The 16,233-nt window shown below is 39.7% G+C and overlaps 1 protein-coding gene across 1 annotated transcript in view; it reads right to left on the bottom strand.

Annotated features, from left to right (window-relative positions):
* MANBA (mannosidase, beta A, lysosomal) overlaps window positions 1-15,268 on the bottom strand; it is a 39,470-nt gene extending 24,202 nt beyond the window's left edge. The window contains exons 1-7 of the mRNA XM_008940888.1: window positions 15,254-15,268; window positions 14,434-14,528; window positions 13,837-13,942; window positions 11,723-11,893; window positions 8,999-9,122; window positions 6,385-6,560; window positions 3,184-3,294 (exon numbers count right to left, since the gene is read on the bottom strand). Of these exons, the coding sequence (XP_008939136.1) occupies window positions 3,184-3,294; window positions 6,385-6,560; window positions 8,999-9,122; window positions 11,723-11,893; window positions 13,837-13,942; window positions 14,434-14,528; window positions 15,254-15,268 (798 nt within the window). The remainder of the gene's footprint in view (window positions 1-3,183; window positions 3,295-6,384; window positions 6,561-8,998; window positions 9,123-11,722; window positions 11,894-13,836; window positions 13,943-14,433; window positions 14,529-15,253) is intronic.
* Between the last annotated feature and the right edge of the window lie 965 nt (window positions 15,269-16,233).

Raw genomic sequence — 16,233 nt, 5'->3', positions numbered from 1 at the left:
GAGTAAAAGAAGTGCAAGGGAGACAACTTGCAGCTGGCTTGGTTATATGCCTTTCTGTCTACCAAGACCTTGGCCACCTTGAAATGTCTGATAGACCTTGTTGCCTGAGGACTGTGCATTTCTCCCAGTCTCAGAGCACATAGACCTATTAGCTGGTTCTGTGCACAACTAAGAAACACATACCTGTCTTTTTAAGTCACATGCAAAGGCTTCCCACCCAGTTGAGTGACCCGTGGATTACATTTGGCATTCCCAGATTTAGCAGTAGGATAAAGATGCCTAGAGCTGAAATAAGATCACAGAATGCCCAAGTAACCTAACAAATTAGCACACAGCAGGAAAGCAGTGTGAAAACTACAATGTCAAAACAAAAGACTTCTGGAAGTCCTGCTAAAAGGCCTGGGGTGAAAAGAGGGTGTAGAGGGAAGGAGAGAAAGACAGCTAGAAGTTAAGATCTTCCAAGTACTAAAACAGCCTTGAGAAATAAAAGAAACAACCCCTCTGCTTACACTGTTGAAGAAATAATCATACAGAAAGATGGAGAAACTGAACTGAAAAGCAAACATGCCTCATGAGGCAATGAAAGAGGTAATAAATTCTTTCATGTAGACATGGTAAGAAGAAAAACACCTTACCAATAGAAAACAGAATTGGACAAATCCTCCCACAAGAAAATCAATTTCATACTGAGATAATTTCTGGCTATGACTTCGTTTCACATTATCCTGAGAAATAAACTCTAAACTGAAATATTTAAATAGAAAAACAAAACAAATCCAAAACTAACCCTTGTCCTAGATGTTGGCTTTATTCTGTTTTGGTTTTCTGCTACTCTCAACAGGAAAGAATAGGTACTTTCCTCAGACAAAGAGGTTCCCAGCACAGCTGGTTTTTGTTCTATAGAGCTCTTACAACGACATACTTAGAAGCTATCCAGAAAATTTTGCAATATTAGTGTTTTGAAGACTAACATATCAGAAAACAGAGAGTACTTCAAGCTAAAGGTAGCTGAATCTGACATAAGACCAAGCTGTGTTTTCCACATATCCAGTTCTCACCCTTTAATTTTTGCCTCTCCAAATTTATGTAGATACTCATATGGAGACAAGCCACTTGTGAAACATCTTGCCCCTATTTTTTTTTTCTTTTTAAAAAGAGAGGGTGGGAAATACATTGCACCTGAATGGAGTTCTAGGTAGACAAAAGAACTGACAACAAAACAACAACTTTCAGGAACCGGTTATCCCCGGTTGTATCTTCTGAACTACTCAAAGTTCTTATTAAGCCATATGATTGTTGTTATTCAGTCCTGCTGACATAAGACCAAATTGTGCTAGAACATGAAAAAGCTGCACATGGAGCCTTTTTTCACTTGCATAGCTCAGGGCAGGGGGCAGTTGGGGGTGGGGGAGGAATGTGTGTCTGTCAGAATTCAAGCCAGAGCTTCACAGAACACATGAAGGAAGCCTAGACTTTACACTACAAATGTGGAAAGGCTTTGTATGCTGGTTAATTTATAATGTCCACTATAGGGTGCATATGCTTTTTCCCTCCTTTTTTCCTCTTAAGGAGGAAAGAGGCTTCTGAATATCTTTTGTAGACCATGAAGTCCCTCTGATCACATGACAGAGGGCTCTGCGCAATATCCTGGCACAACTATCCAAATGGAATGCATTAGTTTTCCTATCGTTGTGCAGTTTTCACACAGTAGCAACAGAATTTTCCTTTTTACAGGCTTTATAGCCATATCTCCTACAACCAGATTTCCACACATAATATACTGTATTTATTTGCTGGGTCTTTTTCATTGTTTCAAAATTAAATTGTTAGTAATAAATCTTCACCATTATTATGACTTCATAATCAACCTAAGGGCTAGCCCTATAAAGGCCAGGACCTCCAGAAGCTACTGCTTTTCACAGGATTTTTCACATGAACAAATATTACAGCAAATGGCAGTTTTAGATGCCCGATAACTAGATTAGTTTTTAGTGAAGCAGTACACATCAGAACCATCTAATAAATGTGTAAATATACTTGGTTGTTTCCATAGGTTGATGGCATAAGGACCCCCAGTCTAATTAGTATGATTTTTTTTTTCCAATGGACAATTTAAAATTACCACTTCTAGGCTTCTTAGTAAAAAGTAAACAGCTAATTATACAGCCAATGTAGTGCAGGAACCCTTATGCACATTTCCCTGAATACTACTTTCATGGTCACATTTAAGATGTGTTTCAAGTTTGAGAAGACATAACATCTACCATATTCTAGTAAGCAAGTGTATATTAGTTTTTTTTTAGGAAAGTATCTTTACCACAATTTTTTAAAAAACACCCAATTAACAAGAAAAATCTCAGTAATAAATCTTCACATAACCTACAGAAATATAAAAGGGGTTTTCAGTGCACGATGCAAAAACTCAGCATGGTATATGAAGTTTACAAGCGTTTTTTTTCTATAAGATAGAAAACTTAAGAAGCAAACACCTTTTCCATTCTGAGGTTTCCAACTAACTGTAAGTCATCTTCAAGTCTCAATGCAAGTAAGGCATTGTCCTGGTTCCGTGTAAAAAGGGGTTCAGGGCAGGACCCACACGGAACAGAACTAGGTACTCGCCTCTCCCCCCCTGAGAGAGAGAGAGAGAGAGAGACACTTTTGAAAAAAAAAAAATGAAAGTATATTGTTCAACAAGGAACAGAAAATTAAAAAAGGGAGGTAAGGAAAATAATATATACAAAGATTAGGGGAATAATACAAAAAATAAAATATACAAAACCCTCAGAAATGGTTGCAGGGTCCCACGGAGTGAAAGGACAACCTCCCTCTCTGAGCTCCAAGGCAGGAGTGAAATTAGAAACCACTCCCTGCCTCTTATCAGAGTGTGTGTGGGAAGGGGAGGGAATACAATGGTTCCCCCCAACCCAGGGTCCTCCCCGTTGCTGGAAGGTCACGCCCCCATTCCAAGCCTCAAACCACAACAGGCATCCATATAAGCTGAGGCTACCAGAAAACAGGTAAACATACACTATGACATTAAAAAAAAATAATTTTTCATTAGCAGTTTCACATGCATATTACAATCCAGCAAAATATTCAAGAGCTTTAGATACCTGCTATTCAGAGCAGATATCTTTACCAGAAGCAGTACAATGCCAGCTGTAATGAAGCTGAAGGGCTCACCTTTGAAAATTTCTCAATCTGGTATCCTGCCTCCATGATGAAAGTTGTTGTCATGTTGTATCCAGTCTGCTTTCCATGCCCATTCGGCCACCAAGCCTCCACTGGGGAACTCTTCAACACACAAGAGAGAAAGTCAGAGCAACATCTGTAAAAAGAGACATAACACACACCTAGGGGCTCTGGTGAGTGAATTACCACAACTCTAATGAGTTTATGTGCCTCAGATGAGCCATAGTAACGGGGACCTCTCCAGCTGCAGCTCTGAGGTGAAAATTACTTAAAGAGAGAAGTATGATTTCTTCCACTGAAGTCCAGGCTATCAGTTCATCTTGTGTCCACAGCAGGCTGTGAGCACGTGTGTGCACACCTAGTTGCTACCCTTCAGCTGAGGTACATTGACAGAATAGCCTTCCAAAACTCAAACACCTGTGTCAGGAGCAGACATTGTTCATTAGCCCTTATATCACACCTCTCCTCTCACTGACCCTTTTATCCATCACACACAACATTCAGTATAGAGATGTGATGTTTTCCAGTTGTGACTTGGGTAACACGTGACCATAGTGACTGCTTTACTTATGTCAAGCTTTTAAGTCAAATTATAAGGTTCATTCTTTCTTTTCAGTGTTTTCTGCTTTATGCTTCCTAATCATGTCATCAATACTCTGTCGTTTTTAAAACCATAAAACCCCCTACCTCTAGGATTTGATTTTTTGTCTTTTTTTTTTTACTTCTAATGATTTGATTTTCTAATTTTTCTAGTCACAGAGTAATATTTATATCTTTGTTCCAGCAGCCTACTTCTGCTGCTCAATCCTATTGCCAGCATTTGCCAGCTGAGTGCACAACACAAAAATCGTGGAAAGCAAGCCATAATGCATGCAACCAAACAATGGAGGGATCAGCACTGAATGGAGGCACGTAAGGAGTGCCTCAATTGTGTCAAATAAAATGAGGCCAGAGAGCAGCCCAACAATATGTTTTGCTGCAGCCATGCTTGGACACAATCATGAATGTATCTGCTAACATCCGAGCTTCCCTGATACACAATTATCACAACTGCTTGTGCAGAAGCCCTAATCTCTGCGCTGCACGGTTAGTCAAAGGGAAGCACAAAATCAGTGTGTGCCCCAACAACCAGGGAGTGTTTGCAGCCACCTGGCGTGGCTGGAGAGTCTCATTGGCCACGAGTGATGTCATCCCCATGCTCAACATTGCTGATAAGCAAAATGCTGTCATGTGAGCAACACAGCACTTTGTGTGGCAACTGCAGCGAGGCTGCTGTGCACCTTGGGTGATCCGCACCGCTCAGACACCTCCTGATTTCACAACATAACGTGCAATGAGCTCTCAACCAGGAATAAACTCCCGGTGAGGTCTCGCATTCCACATGCACCACACAAGCCTTGTCATACAGAATAAGGGCTCCATTAGGCTCATTGACACATAGGACCACAGTTCAGGGCTTCATGTAAAATCAGCTGATGTGAATTCATGCAGCAAAGCCTTTTGTGCACAAAGTAAAAAAACCACAGTTGCCTCTGCTCTGAAGGAAGTGCTTCCTCACAAACTTGCAGTCATACTTCACTAACGTTTCTTCTGAGGTTGAAGGGAGGTTGAGGGTGGGGCATTTGAAAAATCCAAAAGCATTTTTGAACTTTCATATTGCAGTGCCTGGTTAAAATACTCCCTGAAAAGCCTAAACAGAGACTAACAATAGTTTTAAATGAAACTGGGAATGTATAATAGCCCATGCAACTTGCAGGTCTGATGACAACAGTAACAAAAATCATAGGTTTGTATGCTTTTGTGCCAAAATGAAACAAAGCAGGTAAGTATGCAAGTCACTGAGTGTGCTCACTATAACATAAATACCCTACTTGCCTTTAACACGTTTTTTCTCCACTCAAACAGCAGACAAGAGAACTTGAGAATACATGCATAACAGATTCAAACTGGGAAAACAAATGCAACGTTACACAGCCACGGAGAAAATTAGTGAAGCCAGTAAAATATGCAAAGGTTTGAGGGCAGACCTCAAATGTTATTAACTGCCAGAATTGTCAGAAGCCCCAGATTCCTGCTCACAGCCCATGGCTCACCCACAAATCTCACCGTGCCCTGCGGTAGTGAAGCAGATGGCAGCTCCGTTATGCTGCTGGCCCCACTGGAGCACGCCATCAGCTGCGGCTGCTGCTGCCCCTGCCAGGGCTCCCACCCTGCCCACTGGCCCTGGCTGGCCACTGTCAGGCTCAGTGCTGCACACTCAGCTCTGCTAGGGCCCTGCTCTCTGAGCACCAAGCCAAGGCAGAGTCCGTGCCTCTTTTTGCCACACTGTGCTCAGTGCCTAATTCAAGACTTCTGCCAACTAGAACAGACACGCTGGTTTTGTTCATGTCTCAAGTCTATACATCTTTCCTTAGTTACACCTGTGTGATAAAACTCAACAGTTAAATAATGTTGGTGAATTAATTCTGTCACCAGATAGTTTCCCAGCACCCTCTGAAGGTAAGCAGACCAATTCTTTTCTCTTTCATCACTGGCTGTATAACAAATTCATTGTTTTTCAGTTGAGTTTTCTCCTCATCAGAGCATCCTTTACCTCTCTAAAACTACTCCCAACTTTTGTCTACCCAAGGGACTACAAGCCAATGTAGACATTACTGTAAATATCACTCCACTAAATTTCCACTAATTTTACTGCCAAAAAAAGTTCTTTGTAGGGCTCTTTCACTTTTATTCACCTGAAGGAGTATCTACTGAGAGGTTTGAGGACTGTTTCCTGTCTTTCCTGAGAAAGCCAAGCATACTGTAGTATATTCTAGCCCAAATCAGTCCAGTAAACAATAGTATGGGAAACAAGATACATACTGCCAGTTAAGTGAAGTGACACAGGGTATCCAAAGGTTATCTACCTAAGTAGCTCATATAATAGGGTCCTGTGATGATGTGACCTTTTTGTTTTGCAGTAAGGGAAAGGCGTCATCACCTTTTTGACACTGAACTACATAGTCCCACATCAATTTTTAGAGAGGAAGAGAACTGTTCTCCTATCCTGTAAGGGATAAGAACTGTTCTTAAAGTCAGGAACACAATAAGGAAGATGAGGAAGGCCTAAAACTGGCATGGAGGCAGAAAGACACATTGGAAACTAGGGGAGACATTTTGCGTTTGGCTAGGGCTCCACACACACCTCCTTACCTTGTTGATGTTTACAAGCAGCACAATGCTGCCTTCTCCAGGTTGAAGTTTCACACTGAATGTTTGCTGCGTTTGCAGTTTGGGAATGTTCACAGTCACAAGACCTGCAATTGGCTTGGAGCTGACTACATCAAAAATAGACTCAATTTCAAGATTCCACTGTTGAGCACTCTTTTCTAAGTGAAGGGGGAGAAAAAAATGAGTATTTAGGAATTGTGTCTATCTACCAATTAATTAACACAATCTCTCATCAAAGAAACAATCAAAACACCTCAGATGAAATTTAACAATTTTCAGGCTCTGTTCAAAACAGACGTACAAGGTTAATCTTGTTCAGTGCATTTGAGATCTGTGTTTACATTTGCTGACTTGGAAGAGAACCACACAATATGATTTATGTTTTATAACTCTCTCTCTTTGTCACTCGAAAGCCATTCAGGGCTTTTCAGAGTTCTGTACAAAAGTCAGAGACCGTGACACCAGTCACTTCATTAGGAAGGATTTTTTTCCCACCAACTTCCACAGACATTATATTTGCTTTTAGTCAGCACTTGTATGAACATGGTACTCTTTGGGAAAGATCGTAATCACAAGGCAGCACAATCACTTTTGTGGATGAAACAAAAACAGTATTAACAGAAAACGAGCTGAATTCATCCCAGAGTCACTATACAAAATGAATGGAGCTATGCTGGGGATGAATTGAGCCCATTGTGTCTAGACTTGATGGGTTGTATCTTTCATATCCCTTCTGCCACCTAAGTGTGGTGGAGGAAATGAGTTAATGACTTCCCTGAGATCTCTCTACAGTTACCTCAGATGCTCCTCTCCTTTACAGAACTTACTGAATAAGGCAAGCCAGGGTCAAGGGTAATCAAGATTAATGTGTAAATTTCCCATTAACTTCAGGAATTACATTGCTGATCCATGAATGTAGCCTGGCTAATCCTACACTTCAAGTATTACAGATGAACATCTACACAAAAGCAAATAAAACAGAAGACAAGGAAAACTAGAAGTAAGAAACATTTTGTATACACAAACTATGAATGTCGTATTAATGTACTTTCTCTTTTCATGTTTATATTCTAGCTCTCCTTCCTCTAGGACATAATAGCTCCCTCCAAAAAGCAAAGAATTACATTCAGCCCCAGTGTGATTTTCACTGTCTTATATAGAATGGAGAGCAATGAATGTGTTCCCAAGTTTATATTATATCCAGCATTACCCAGGAAAGACCAATTCCCAGAAATGTGTAAGGGGTTAAAAAAACACCCTTGACAAGGGTCAGCCATTACAGTGTGTTTTCCCTCCACTCCAAGGGCATATAGAAATTCTAGTCCACTCTCAACTCCATGACCTGTGGGGTCTAGGCACAAAAATCAACAACAATGAATCTTTTACAGACTCAGTGGTCAAAAGGCTATGACACCAAATCTGATAAGCAATATAACTGCACAGGCAGCTTAAATTCAAGTTGTTCACTTAGTCTCTATTTCTCACATGTTATTATGCTTGAATACCAATAAGCTCTGCTTCTGGTTCCAGATCACACTCTGCTGAATGAAAGAGGTTTAGTCTCTCTGTTTACCCAGAGAGCAAGACTGTACCTACCAGAAGGTGGAGTTGTGGCAATGTGGGAGGGACCTGAAAAGATTTTTACTGTAACTAAATTTTAGAGAGCACACACAGTCTGTGCTGGGGCTTTCCATGGAAATTCTAGTCACGTTAATTCTAGCTAAGACCTGCAGCTATTTTAGGAAGCTTTAAAAGCAGCCAGGGAGTGACGTCGTCTTCTTTTATTCATATACAACAACTCTATTCCCAAGGGCTGAAATTCAACCCAGTGCAGAGGGCTCATGTGCTAGCCTTTACTCCACTGAAGACTGAGCTCCACAGGCAGTGAAAGAAAGCATGCGGGTGGTCCACAATGGGGCATATTACTGTTTACAGAAAGTTTCAACAGAAAATTAACTACTTTTGCTCAGCTGCAATGATCTTCAGGACAAAGGAGAGGAAAATCAAAGGCCATGTCAAGGGAGGAAACCAGTTTGGTAGGTTAGGTAGCCGGAACGCAGGAGGCCATCCTCTCAGATTGCAGCCTCAACAAGTTACCCTTGCATAGCATGACTGCTTTGCTCTCTCAGACTTCATGTGGTGCCCTGAAAACTCAGCGCTCTTGAAACTCTGCTCACTGTGCATTTGTCTTCCCAACACAAAATTTAATTCCCGCAGCAGCTTTGCCTTTGTTTTGAATGGAAGTGAAGCAAAAGTGAGACGTATTCACTGGGAGTCTTGGTGAAAACACATGCCAGTAAAAAAAAAATATTTCAAAACAGAACAAGGGCCAACCTCAGCTACACTACATATATTTCTGCAGTTATTTGGTGATCTTCAAGGAAAAAAATATTCTGATTTCTAATCTTTTTAATCACTGCTGTTTGTACTGAAGTACTGTTTCAATACTTAAAAGGGTGTGCTGTGGTAAGAACTACACACAAAGTCATAATAAAATAATAGAACCTTTCCTAAACTGACAGTTAATTGAGCTTAACAATAAAATGGTTTGTATTCCAATGATGAAACAACAATAAAAAGTAGTAACGAAACTTACCAAAGAAAGAAGTCGAAGAAAAGTAAATCAGGTGGTAAAGGTTATAGGCTTCAATCCTAACATCTTTCCATATACCTTGAGTGGGAAAAGAAGGGCCCCAGTCCCAACTAAAGGAACACTGCTCCTGGAAAACAAAATGATTATGTTATAATTGCCTATTTTTCACACAGACATTGATGCTGTGCCAGAAATAAAATTTATTTGCGATCTAGAAATAAAATATTGCCATGAATTGAAATAATTTTTCCAGTTTCCATAAACCCAGAAAAGCCTACAGTATTTTTTCCTCATATTTCTTGACCAGAACTATGCTGCAGCTACCTATATTATATAAAAAATAAATTTTTTTATTAAACACTCATGTACAGCAAGATTTTATGTTGGTAATATAGCAAAACACAAACTAGCCCACCGCTTAAGAAAAAAACCAGTAAAAATCAGAAAACCAAGCCAGCAGGTTATTCTCAATTCAGTTCTAAATTGTCTTAATTTGTAATGTCAGTATTTAATTGTATACCTGAGGGACAAAGTAAGCAGAAAATTGATAGTTAGGAATGTTCAAATATTCTAAAAGAACAATATCAAATTAAAAGTTGTGGGTATATCTGAAATATTTTCTCTCCTATTCTTTGTTGTACCACCACAGATCAGTACAAGGGAAGAGATGCGTGTCTGGTGCATTTGTGTAGTTCAGTCATGTTCACTGTTTCTACCCTTTTTATGGTCCCCTTACACAAAAACAAAAGAAACAAACACATGGACGAGAAATACCTTAGTTCTGGTTCTGATGCCAGAATAACTGTCAGGATTATAAAATGCTGGTCAGGCAGAGAAGTACCTACACTACATTTAGCTGTTTTCAAACTTGGTCAGACCTCTAGTGAACAAATCCCTTGAAGACATCTATTCAGCTGCTCTCCAAGCTTCACACAGCCCCAGCCCCCAAAGCAAATACAATAGATCTCCTTAAAGTCTCGTACAGTGACCTACAGTTCTAAATTTAGAGACTAATAACTTACAGCCGAGGCATGCTAATTTTGGCAAGCCACATTGCACAAGCCTGGCCTATCCCTTACATAGCAGTAGTCAGGCTGCCTGCCTATCAAGTTGCAGAAGGACCTTCCAGGAAGCCAGCACTGTACCTATTTCAAGTGTAACACCATGGACAACACATTCTTAGAAAACATGTCAGATTGAAAGTAATTGTCCATTTATCACAAATAAACAAATGAATCACTGACAGATTGTCAGGTTTCTCTAATAATATTGCAGACTGCTATCAGAAATAGTATAAGAACAATACATGTGTATCACTGAAGTACGTTACCAATGAAGTCTTGCATCTTGCCACGAATTCCTGTGAAGACTTAGATATGTTTACTGCACTTAACACTGAATCTCAAACATGTAAACAGTTCTCCATTACATTCAGATGCTAAGCAGCCAGCTTATTTTAGCAATGTCCTAGTATGTTTGTTTACTTTTAAATGTGACATCACTGCTGTTGTTGCCCTATACCTGGGACTAAGAGTGTTTCTGGAAATGTCTGGAACAGCTTCCAAGTACTGTCAAACAACTCCTTTGAGGAAAACTGCTAAGGTATTTTCTTACAAATTTAAAGCCGTAGTTCAGTAAAGCATAAAATCATTCCTGTCTGGTTTAGCTCTACAAATAAGGCTACAGCTGTTTAAGTGCCTTCTTCCTTCCAAGCTCCTCCCTGCACTGATTTCTAAGGAAAACAGCAGACTCAGAAGAATTAATCAACCTTCTAAAATGTAGAGAAAATAAAAGTAGCAGTGAGTAGTAATAAAGTCAACATGTTAATCCTGAAGGATCTTCCCAGGATAACATGGAGTCCATCCTTCCATTAACAAATTTTAAAGGAAATCACATCCAGGTTTAGTGTGACAGGATTCCAGTCATTTTTTTGAGGAAGCTTTAAAATGACTTTACTAAAAAGACTAAAAATCATTAACAAGAAAGACACTTAACTGGGGACAAAAGTGCAAAAACACCCAAAAAGAGAAATGAGATCACTTAGCCATTTTATCTAGCTGCTGCAAAGCTATCAGAAATATGTGAGATGCTATTTAAATGACAGTTTACCTTAAGTTTTAACAGCAATGAAGACCTGTCATAAATCAGTTTCTCAGCTTCATTCATTGTGTATCACACTGTTGTTTTCACTGAACATGTACTTAGAAGTCAGACTTCACAACACCATAATAAGCTGAGTACAGGTCCTCTGTTAGGTAACACTTCTCGGGATGTGCCAGAGCTGCCCAGTATAAATAGCACAGCACACGAGCAATAGCAAACACTCTCAAAGCTGCTTGGCTGAGATTTTTACAGCCTTGGCAATATAGACTGGTATTTGCAACAGTGAACTCTATTGTCAGCACACATTGCTGAACCCACCCCGTGGATCAAAATTCAATGATTACACGTTTCTCAGGGCTATCCTTCAACAAGTCTCCTTGCTGAAAACAGGCTTTTAGGCATTCTTATCACCTAGATATGGAGCTTGGCCCTTCTTATGCCTCTTTTATTATTGACACACCAGAGTACAAGTTTCTAGTGGGGCACAGGAGAAGGAAGCTGCAATGAAAACTACACCCTACCGATAAAATGACATTGCAGGTTTCAGAAAGCCTCTGTAAGGACAGCACATGGTGCCTGCCTCTTTCCAAGCCTGAAGCCAGAGACAGACAATTCTGCCCCTACCTTTCTGATGAAATTAGCGTGGCACTCTCCTTTCTGCACAGGTGGAGGGCACGCCGGGGGGATGCTGTATGCTTTGTGACATCTGCTCTGCTCTGCTGCATATGAAACGGCTGATAAGAAACGGACTTCAACAGAATTGACCTCCTTGATCACGCTGGTAATATCAAAGCTCTAGGTCAAGAGAACAGAACAAAATCTTTACAGCATTGACATTTATTTATGGGATTTATAATCACTGTTACATTGGGATTTTAATACCATACATACATTATTCAAAGGCACTTGAAGTACAGTCTCGACAGGCTCTGGTTTTGAGGGAAAAGAAAGGCTACTTCTTAAGCTAAAAAAAGAAAATACAGAGTAACATTCTCGATACCAGGAGATGTTTCTGTGCAAACTACTTTCCGCATTCTGAGCCCCCATTGTACGCTGCAGCACTCAGCTTGCACGCTGAAGTGCTTGAAGCATAAGGATGGCAAGAGATTCTTTACCCTCCTTCCTCATTCAGAACTCATCTGCATCTACAGAAAGAGTTGTTTCAAGTCAGAAAGCTGGTCTATACAGGAGTCCTTCCAACTCATGCTGTGCTGCCAGCTTAGCTACCACAAAGCACTGAGCTGCCTTTGGCGTCAGTGCTGCAAAGCTGCATCTCATGCCACCTGCACTTCTCATCCCAAAAATGTACAGATATACATTGTATGTCAGCACCAAATAAAGCATTTGGGGTCTTCCTCACTGTCTCACAAAATCCTCTTCAGTGTGGCTGGATAGAAGGATAAATGTTTGGTTTCAGAATTATCCTGTGCTACCAAGAAAAGACAGTTCCAACAACTGCTACCAATTTCTTCTTCACCATGTTTACTTGTGACAGGCTAAGTCTTGGCAATTTTTCATTCCAGCCCTGAGCAGCCCAGCTAGCATCACTTACATCTGTAGCACAAAGCAGCAAATTAAAAGCAAATAGCAACCCCCATACAGAGCCTTCACAGAGTCCTTCCCGCAGACTTCATTGCCATGTGTAATGGGAGAACAAAGCAGAAGTCTGGGTCACAGTACTCCTAGACTCAATCTAACACAGTACACTCTGGTTTTACAGTGAAGGTCATTTCATGAACTGCTAACAAAATAAGGGTAAAACAATATCACTCCCCAATTCCACAGAGACTGCTGCTGACAATTCTTTAGATACTTTCCAAACGGTAAATAACTACAATTTCATAAAACCTCTATGAAATTTCTTATTTTGCTTTCAGTAAAACTAAGTCACAGAGAAACAAACTGATTTGTCCCAGGTCACACAGACCCAGGTGGCAGAATCTAGCTCTCCTGTCTCAATAGCTCTGCAATGAAACCTGCCAGAATGGTGAATGCTGGATATGAAGACACCAGGTTCCCTTTGCAATTCAGTTATTCCACTAAAATTCTTCCTTTAACTTTTCCTTTTTTGATTCTTTTCAGAGAAAAGCAAGGATTGTCCCTTATGCTAGTACTCAGAATAGTTTTATACATTAAAGCTATAAAATTAGCTTGAATGTTTTTGCCACCCTCAAGATCATAGCATGCTGAGTACCCTCATGGTGACACAGTCTAAGTTAAAAAATGCAAGACAATGTTGTCAAAACCCCAATATTAAAAATCAAAAACCCTGTATGAAACAAAACAAAACAAACAAAAAAACACACCCAAACATGGAAACACTTACAAAGGCTTTACAACACGTGCATTTTCACTTCAGTATTCACATGTAAACCATTCTAATACCAATTAGTAAGCAGATTTACAGCTAATATAACAGATTTAACCTTAGGTTTTCTTGGAGCTGTGACAGATCCCAAGAAGTAAGACTTAAATTATTAGCTGAATTGATCCTCTTCCATGGGTCCACTCATTTAGAACAAGATGCAATCACCTCTAGATCTGACCCTGCTGCTACTGAAAAGGTAAGTACACGTCTCATTCTAACAGTTATCTGACTACATGTGCAGTCACCAGGTCAATACTTTCGGTATCCAAGGACCAGTTTTTCTGTGTACTGGAATGCACTGAAAGTGCTCAGCACAAAAGGGCTTTGAAGGAACAACAGAAGCACCTTCAGGAATAAACACATTACTTACATATCTGTTGAACATGTTGTCTGCTCTCCCAAGAGTGATATTGTTGATCAGGATCTGTGCTACTGTATCTACTCCTTCGAAAACCAAATTTACTTTCTGCCACTTTCTGTGGAAAATAATATATGCATAAAAACCTGTTAGAATACCCAGAGCTAACAACACACAGGAGATAGACTATATAAAAACGCATGTCACCATTACCTTTAGCAGCAGTTGTCTCTACCATCTCCAAAATTGTTTAACTTTCTCTGAGTGGCTACATCGTATCTTTAAATATCCACATTAAGATGACAGCTGAAGTGGCTCAAGCCTGCAACACAGTATCTTCACATACCCACCAACTATCAGCTGGGCTACCTTCCAATTAGCCGAAATATTATCCCTTCTTAGTTGGCAATTCATAAGTGGTTTTTAACAATTAAAAAAAGAGGGGGAAGCAACTACTGAAGTGTTCTTTAGCAACAGTATTGCAGCTGCACACTATTGCATAATTTATTAGATACAAAAGTATTAAGCAGATTTTGAGCTGATGGATTAACTAGCAATTTTGCATGAAATATGTCACAGAACTATTTTAGACATATCTTTAATGCATACCTGACATCAAAAGGAGTTCTGAATGTCCTGCTGTAAGTCCAGTTATCCAGTGAGATCCACCTGTACATGACATCATTAAATCTATAGTATGGATCCTAATAACAGACCAACAAAAAGAAAATCGCAGTTATTTAGTAATAGTGTTACTACATTAAATGCACCATAATATGCATTAGATGAGCACTTCTTACGTCAGACAGTCTGCAGATGCAAAGTTCACCTTATTTAGTCAGTCCTGATACTTCTTTTCTCCTTTGAAATAGCATGTGAAAGCAAAGCTTTGGTAATATTTCACTTTACTTATATAGGTCAAAACCTATTTGCCATAATAATTCATACTCAAAGTAGAGAGAGCAGGATTTGGTTTTATATAAGCAATGACTGGGCTGGAAATTAACAAAAAATCAAGACAGCTTGTGACTTAATGAGAAGAACAGAAACATGATCACCCTCATAAGGTAAAGTATGGAGAAAGTAGACTAATAGGATTTTAAGAGGCAAATAAACAGCATTTTAGACCTCTAGGGACAGCAGTGAACAAACCTCTACAGTTCAAAATCATTGCAAATACATTGCTGTTTCTTGTCAACTAGTCTTGATGTGTTAAGGCTAGATGAAATACTTATATATGGAAGGAGAAAGAAAAAGAAGCAGCACAATTTGGTTTGTTGTATAAAATTAAATGACTACTTTGGAGAATAATTCTGCATTTACACTGAATGTACCCTTTTCCCTGTAGTCACACTACTCAGGAAGAATAAAGGCACAGCTGGTCTCAGCTATGTCCTTGACCTTTTTGGCTTCATGCTGCATTTATTACCTTATGTTGGGTCATGACGTTCCTCACCTAGGCTGAAGGAATCATTTATATGGACCTGACAACCCACTGCCTTGCACCTCCTGCAAAGACAGCAGCGAGGTACAGTGTCACACCCCCACTCCAGGCACTTCAGAGTGCAGGTATTCGGGCCAGTGACTGACAGCTCAGTTCAATTCTCTTCAGCAGCTGCATGACTGAACTGCTTTCCCAAAACAAAGACCCATCACTTCTGGACTACATGACTCAAGCCTAGCTAAGAGAGACCATAGCTGCATTAAAGGTTAATTTTGACATAAGTCTTCTACAGCTACCATTTGCCCTGAATATCCAGATTCACATGGAAAAATATGTGCACAGCCTTTTGTTGTTGTTCTTCTTCTTGTTGAAACATACATAGTAATAACACTTCTGGATTTGAAATCTTCTTAAAAACATCATTTCATATCTCATATTTGTTTTACAATAGGGTCAGGCTCTGTAGTATAAACACAAACCTATTTACATAGCAGAGTGAAATCATGACATCTAAGTAACTGTCCTCAGCAGCAGCATCTCTTCTGGAGTCCCACAGCAATATAAACAGCATTCCTCAAACCCACACTGAGGGAAAGTTGTTGCCTTGCCTCTACATGCTATGCTAGATCAACCAAATTTCTTACTACAGGGGAGTAAGAGTCAAGAAGGAAAGGTCTTGTTACCTCAGCAAAACTCTGACCTCTGTCTTGGTAATATAGTATATCTTCTAAAAGTTAAGTCATCATGAGCTTATCAGAACAATTACTGAATTTTAAGATATCCATAGCATTACTTTTATAAGCAAAATGCTTGGAGAATATATCTCAGACTTCTATTAAGATGCAAAATTTAAGCCTAATAAATGCACTTTAAAATGCAAAATTTAGGCTCATAAAAGAAACTCTGTTAAGATTATTGTATTGAGACAACAAAAGGGAAGTGTCAAATGTCAGAGACCACGAAAG

The sequence above is a fragment of the Merops nubicus genome, unplaced genomic scaffold, assembly GCF_000691845.1.
Source record: "Merops nubicus isolate BGI_N331 unplaced genomic scaffold, ASM69184v1 scaffold12695, whole genome shotgun sequence".
In the NCBI taxonomy this organism is placed as follows: domain Eukaryota; kingdom Metazoa; phylum Chordata; class Aves; order Coraciiformes; family Meropidae; genus Merops; species Merops nubicus.
This window is presented reverse-complemented; position numbering and strand designations above follow the sequence as displayed.